The following is a 7,647-nucleotide window of genomic DNA, read 5'->3' on the forward strand; positions in this document are numbered from 1 at the left end:
TGAGACTAACAGCTCCTCATAGGAAGATAGGCTTAATCATTTAGCTGATCACCAGTTTTATGATAATCAAAATAATTTTTTAAACCAGAGAGTTCTTTTTTTTTTGTGCCCAGTCTAGTAATATTATTTTTTTTAGCCTTTTCCCCCTTAATTAAAAGATACCTACCAGAAAAAAAATTTTTTTGAACTGGCCTTCTTGGAATTCCTTTCTCTTTCCAGCAAATTTGAAACAAAATATTGCCATGTGCTCACAGTCAATTCATCTGAGAAATCACTTTAACACAAGGAGGGATCAGAAGCTAAAATTATCAGTTGGAGGATCTTCATGAATATCATTCAACGTTTCCGTTGATTTCGAGGGCATTAAAGTAAATAAAGATGCATAATCTTTCTGGCCACATCCTTAAGGGCTTGTTTTACTTGTTTATTCCTTAGAGTGTAAATGAAGGGGTTCAGTAAAGGGGCCACTAATGTAGTGAGCACAGCTATTCCCTTATTGAAGGCAACTCCTTCTTTTGCTGAAGGTTTTATGTACATGAAGATGCAGCTGCCATAAGAGAGAGAGATAACAATCATGTGGGAAGAACATGTGGAAAAAGCCTTTTTCCTTTGCTGGGCAGAAGGGATCTTCAGAATGGTCTCGATGATATTTGTATAGGAGAGAATCACCAGCACCAGGGTGACAGCCAAGGTCACAACTGCTAAGATAAAGTCAACCAGCTCCAGGAGTCTTGTGTCTGAGCGAGATATTTCTATGAGGGGTCCATAGTCACAACAATAATGATTCAGCACATTGGAGGCACAGAAATCCAGCTGACTGGTCTGGATGATGGGATATAAAATGATTAAGAACCCACCCAGCCCGAGCAGGGAACCAGCTGGACACAGACCCTGTTGTTCATGATGGTTGTATAATGTAGGGGTTTGCAGATGGCTACATAGCGATCATAAGACATGGCAGCCAGAAGGAAAAACTCTGTTGCACCAAGGAATATAGCAAAGAAATACTGAGTGAAGCAGCCAACAAAACTGATGGCCTTATTTCCAGTAGAGGTGCTGACCAGCAGCCTAGGAGTAAAAGTGGTTGTAAAGGAAATTTCCAAGAAGGAGAAATTCCGGAGGAAGAAATACATGGGAGTCTGGAGGTGGGAATCCAGTAGTGTGAGAGTGATGATTGTCAGACTACCTAAAATGCTAAATATGTAGGTAAGGAAGAGAAGAATAAAAATTACAGTCTGAAGCTCCGGGATATCTGTTAGTCCTAGCAGGACAAATTCTCTCAGAAATGTTTGGTTTTTCATTGGTAACCTTTGGTGCCTGTGAAGGTACAAAGGAAATAAATCAGTGATGAAGAGGGGAGAGAAACTCAGGAATATAGAGAAGAGGCTAAGATTTTTCCATTGAATTGATTCAAGTGCTTTTTTCCTGTCAATCTGACTCAAATTGATTTTCTATTGTATGGGGCTGGCTGTCACAAGAACTCTTTTCTTAAGTTCCCAGATAGGAGCATTTTCTCTATGGCCACTTTTTGGGATTATCATGTACTTTCCTAGCCTAATGCATTTGAATTATAGTGTTGGTGAAGAATATTGAGTATATAATGGACTGCAAAAGAGCAAACAAATCTATCTTGGAGGAAGTGCATCCAGAATGCCCCTTAGAAGTGAGGATGACAAGACATTGTGTCACTTATTTTGGACATGTTATCAGGAGGGACCGATCCCTGGAAAAGGACATAGTGCTTGCTAAAGTAGAGGGTCAGTGAAAAAGAGGAAGACCGTCAATATGATGGATTGACACAGTGGCTGCAACAATGGACTCAAGCATACCTACTATTGTGAGGATGGTGCAGGACTGGTCAGTGTTTTGTTCTGCTATACACAGGATCACTATGAGTTGGAGCCTGCTTGATGGCACCTAACAACAACACATCATCTTCTAAGCCAATGTCTAAGTTATTATTTTTTCCATTTTCACTTTGTACATTTTCCCTACTTTTTTTCTTCCTGTTTTTTTATTGTGATAAAAACATACACATCAAAACATCTGCCAACACAACTTCCACACTTACATCTCAATGACATTGATCACATTTTGAATGTTGCATCACTATTATTGCTATCCTCATCCAAAAGCGTTCATCACCATTAACAAAACCTCAATGCCCCCCAAACAAAAAGTTTCCCTTTCCCTCTCCCTCTCTACCCTGGTAATCACTGATAATCTTTGGTTTCTATATATTTGCTTATTTCATATAAGTGAGATCATACAGTATGTGTCCTTTTGGGACTGACTTATTTTGCTCAGCATAAGAACATTGTTCCTGCTTTTGATCTCCTTTTATGTCTGTTAATTTGGCTGTAATGTCTCATTTCCATCACTCTCTTGATCTTAGTGGGAGAAGAAAAGAGATTAGCTTGAAATTGAAGAGATTTTAGGATGTAATCAGCAACACCATGATAGCTATGGTAACCAAAGATACCCTCAACTTCCCTTTGATTTTTTGAATTTATGGACCATCATAACTAATATCCTCAGTCTCTAAATCTTTGCTACCATTGTCTGCCTTCCCTCAGGTCCCGGTTCTTTCATCTTTGATTGTTTCCACAGAGGAACAGATGACATATGTTCAATCAGTTTCCTTCTACCATTCTTATATATCCATGTTTATTAAAAAAAAATTAATTTTGGGCTAGAAAAATATAACTGAAATCAAACGTTGCAAACTTCACTTCGACCTGTCTAATGAATACCTTGAAAAATTGGAGGGCTGTTTACACCATGCTTTGATAATTTGAGTAATTATTTTTTTGTTCTATAGATAAGGAACAGGTTTCTGAATATGTACATAGCTATTATTACAAAATTTGAGTTAAATTTACACTTGTTCTGTAACTTATTATTGTAAAATTGAATTTCTAAATCAGAGAGCTAAGAAGGTCAAAGAGCTTCTTTATATTATTGAAAGATTTATTATAATAGATCCAAGGACAGTTGACTTATAACTTTGAAAATAAAACTCTATTTTTGAAAGTTACACTTGTTAAAATGTTAGTGTAGAAAATTGTGTTTATTTACTTAAAATTGTCAACTATGTTGATTTAATCTTGTTGATAATTAACCTACTTACTGTGACCTGGCTGATCAACCTAATCAACCCTTAACACATCAGCCTCGTTAAGGGACTACAGATTGTTTTAAGATTAGACATATAGTTCAGGCATTCCTCTGTATAGAATCTATTTTCCAACTAAAACTGTAAAATCTATTTTATAATTTAAATATTGAAATATTTAAAACTCATTACCTTTAAAATGCAATGCAGATTTTAGATTTGTTTGTATGAACTTTAATTGACATCCATGTTATTGACCTTACCATTTCTCACCTTCCTTTTCCATATCAACCAGTTTGTAACATGGCTGCCCCTGGGACTCGGTATCAAACATTACAGCTCCATCTTTGTTATCTTGATTTTGACATTCCCTATCCCCACTGAGAGCAATCTCAGCCATTTCCTCTTTTCATCTGCAGTTCTTTCTTCACACAAGGACCTCTGGACTCTCAGTCTCTCACACCTCCGATTCAGTCCTAGAACCCTCTGCTAGCTATACCTGACTCCTTACCAGCTTTGAGGCCACAGCCAGTTATTTCAGTGTTTCCCTCTTCCACATGCTGGACTTGTGTCTCTTTATCCTTCTGATATTCCTGATGGATCAATCGCCAATCTCTAGGGGAGGTGAATAGAAAAATTTTTTTCTCTTTCTTGGTCTCTGAGACAGGGAGGACTGCCTGGAAATCCCTGATAGTTTGCTAATTTACCACTGTGAATTTCTGTTGCCTGGCTTTAGCTGAGGATTCCCAGTTGTTAAGAAAACTTTTATTCATCTGTGGTTTCCTAGAATTTCCCCCACAATGACTAATCTAAGCCCTGTCCACAGTTTTCAAATCCTCAATCCCTTCTGAAAGCCATTTCCAGTAGATCACTCACCTACATTTTATTAATAATTAGTACAAGTCCCACTGGTATGATATTCCTTATCTTCTTTCCTTCTTCAAGACATTTCTGTTCTTAGACCTGTCTTCTCATACTTCTGTTCAAAAGAATAGATGCTGTTCTTGTGTCTAATGTCAATCTCTTTCTGACTCTTGAAAATAGAAAACAGTAACATTTTTAGCATTTTATAAATTAAAAAGCATTTTCATGTGCATACTTTCTGTGGTTATCACTATGATAATAATAAATAATAACTGACATTAACTGAAGGCTTAATATGTGCCAAGCACTGTGATTTTATTTTGATTCCCATAATAACCCTTTAAGGTAGATGTCATAACTATCAGCATTTTGCAAAGGAGGAAACTGGGGTTTGGAGAGGTTGATAAATTGTTTTAAATCCTACAGCCAGGATTCTGACCCAGAGCTTCATGACTTCAGAGTCTGCACACTTGACTGTCATGCTGTGCTGGTTCCCATGCTCAGCCAGAGACAGAGATTAGGATTACATTCTCAGTCTTACAGATGAGATAATGTGGATGATGATACTGTGTGGATAATGATGGGGATGATAATGAAACTGAGGCTCAGAGAAGTTCAGTGATTTGACCAAGATCACACAGTTAGCAAATTCTTTTTAATTTTGCTTGTTTCTCTATTTCTTAATATATTTTTAAGCACTAATTGCATACTCTTTTAAAAATTTCTACATATTTATTTTTTGCCTCTACATTGTCTTTGATTTTTTCCCCCTAGTATCTTCTTAATACAGTAACAGTCCCCTCCTAATTTTTTTCTCCTTTAACTCTGGCCCCTAAAGATGGGTCTTTTATTCTGGCTGTGCTTCTTTTCCTTAAACACGCATTCTTCAAAAGTTGTTTGTCTGTTTTAGTCTCCAAATCAGTAAAATGTTCTGTCTTACACTTCTCTCATGCTGTCTCTCAAACTGATATTTCTAGTTCTGAATTCTTATTTCATTTTTAGCCCCTATCTTTAACCCTCTGTAATACATTTTCTTTAAATATTTTTTCCATTAAATTATACTTACTATATTAAAATAGATCATAGCATGTTTCTACTCTGTGATGCCTTTTTAAATTTCTAAAGTTTATGATAGGTTTTCTGGTTAAATGTCTTAGAAAATTTATTTCTGAAAAATAATGACTCTTACACATATTGTCCAATGAGAACTGGCAGTTTTGTTACTCCAAGCTTCTTGTTAGCAGCCAGTTGAAAGGAATTTTGTTATTAATAAGCCATTGACCCAAATTTATGTTCCTGAGTATTTGGCCATATACATGCAAAAGTAGATTTCTAGTATTTTCAAAAAAATTTTAATTGGAAGATAGTCATTGCATTGACTAGAAAATATATGCCTCATGCCACTAGAGTCTCTCTCTGCTTCTGTACTGTAAGGCTAGGAGAAGATATAGGTGTATGTGAGAGGTTGCCTCTTTACTTCCAGCAGATCTCCTTGTGCAAATCAGTTGATTCAGACATTTAAGCACTATTATCTGAGAATGACAGCCTGCATAGTCAAAGTGTATTTAGCATTTGTGAGATGCTATGTGGACGTTTGATCAAAATAGCCTGAATATCTGTGACACAGGATACATGCAGAAATGTCTGACTCTAAGGTAGAAGTTAACATAAGGGTGCATTCTCTTTAGGCCTTAAACATTTTCTATTTTATCCATACATGTCATCTTTCCAAAAACTGATTGTTTCTAAAGGGCAGGGCAAGGGCAAGAGAATAAATATTTATTCAGTGATTGTAGTATTGTATTTGTGCTAGGCTCTTTATGCTCTTTATATATATATATATATTTCTTTTTTTTGGCATTCATTTATCCCCCAGTAGCAGTGGTAAAAACATAGTGTGGGCAAAATACATATGTATTAAATACATGAAAAAAGGTAGTGCCTTTCTCTCTGTTTTTTTCCTCCTTACTTTCTTCTCCATTTCCCCCTGTATCCTTGGTTATTTACCATACAAATTGTACATTTCCCCGTATCTTTTTTGTCTAGCGACTAATAGGAACTTTCAAGAGTCAGTCTAGGGTGAAGTTGGTTGAATCTCTAAATTGATTTTACCATTTCTTTTCCTACTCCACTGAGCACTGACCCCGGGGTCACTTGTGTTATTTTTCTCTGCTCAGATTTCAAGAACTGAGGGTCAGGCCTCTATCAGCAAGGTTATGTTTTGAGATTTCCTTGTTCATGGCTGGTGCTCTTCTATCACCAGATAATAAAAAACTGTATTTTTTCTATTTGTTGTTGAGGGGAAGGAGAATATAGCATTTCACAAATGACTTCATGTGTGTAAAGTTTAGGCACAGAACCAGCTCTTGTGTTTAGTTTTCAGATCCTGAGCTGCCTGACACTGATGGTAAGAGAAACCTTGGACATCCAATGATTTTAGGATGGGCTTTTAGGAAGCACTTTTAATTCTCCCAGCTGACACTTAGGGAGAAGTGTTCATCTGCACCTGGATCCCCTTCCTATAGTCTTGAAGCGTTCAGGATAGACTAGGTCATTTTCCTTGGGATACAGGTGTAGTCCCAACACAGAACCAGGAAAAGGGCTACCAGATTATGGTCATAATATTCTGTTTCAGAAAGGTTAGTGTTTCCCTCAAGAAAGAAGTCTTGAATATCAAAAATCCTTTGGGCTTCTTCATGTTGTGATATTCTAAGATCCCAGAAACAAAGCACCCCAGGCCAAGTGCTTATCTGGGACATGAGAGATCTGTCTTTGCTATTGTCCCCAAGAACATCTTAATTACTAGACTGTAAGGAATGAGGCTTTGTCACCTAGTGACCTGAATGTCCTGACTTCTGTACTTCCTGGTAATTACTTTTGCTCTTTGGTGAACAGCTCTATGATACCATCCAAAATTTCACATTGATATTCCACATAAATTCTATAGTCATTATGCACTAATAATTTTACAAAGATGTTCATTTTAGCATTTCCTATAATAGTGAAAAGTTGAAACAATTTAAGTTTCCATCAACAGGGAAATGACTAAATAATTTTGGCAGAGTTCAACTACAAAATGTTAGGAAGCCAATAAAAATAAATGGAGAAGATTTATGTGACGTGACTTGGAAAGATGTCTTTGATATTCTGCTATATGAGTAAAACTGTCAAATAATAATGTATTGTAAGATCCCATGTAAGTTAAAAAAATATATATTGTTTGAATACTTTAAACAACCACAAGTTACTTTTTAGTTAAAAAATAAAGAAAAGATTACAGTTATATGTTTTCATGCTCCACAATTACAAAAATGTAACTTTGATGGACCTATAAACTGAGAATATGCTTACACTTGACTTTTAGGGCAGATGCTGTGGGATTTTGCCCAAAGAGATCCCTGGGATGAATCACAACTTAGAAGTCAGATATGGATGAAAGATGGTGTCATGGTTTGAATTATGTCCCCCCCAAAAATGTGTGTATCAGTTTGGCTGGGCCATGATTCCCAGTGTTGCCTGGTTGTCCTCCATTTTGTGATTGTAATTTTACATTAAAGAGGATTAGGGTGGGATTGTAACACCACCCTAACCCGGGTCACATCCCTGATCCAATGTAAAGGGAGTTTCCCTGGGGTGTGGCCTGCACCACCTTTTATCTCTCAAGAGAT

The 7,647-nt window shown here is 36.6% G+C and overlaps 1 protein-coding gene across 1 annotated transcript; it reads right to left on the reverse strand.

Annotated features, from left to right (window-relative positions):
- Positions 1-272: 272 nt before the first annotated feature.
- LOC101349437 (olfactory receptor 6C4-like) lies at positions 273-1,301 on the reverse strand. The gene is given in 2 exon segments (XM_012554814.2): positions 273-863; positions 866-1,301. Coding segments are annotated over 2 exon segments (936 nt in total). The 3' UTR covers positions 273-363.
- Between the last annotated feature and the right edge of the window lie 6,346 nt (positions 1,302-7,647).

The sequence above is a fragment of the Trichechus manatus genome, unplaced genomic scaffold (assembly GCF_000243295.1).
Source record: "Trichechus manatus latirostris isolate Lorelei unplaced genomic scaffold, TriManLat1.0 scaffold00027, whole genome shotgun sequence".
In the NCBI taxonomy this organism is placed as follows: domain Eukaryota; kingdom Metazoa; phylum Chordata; class Mammalia; order Sirenia; family Trichechidae; genus Trichechus; species Trichechus manatus.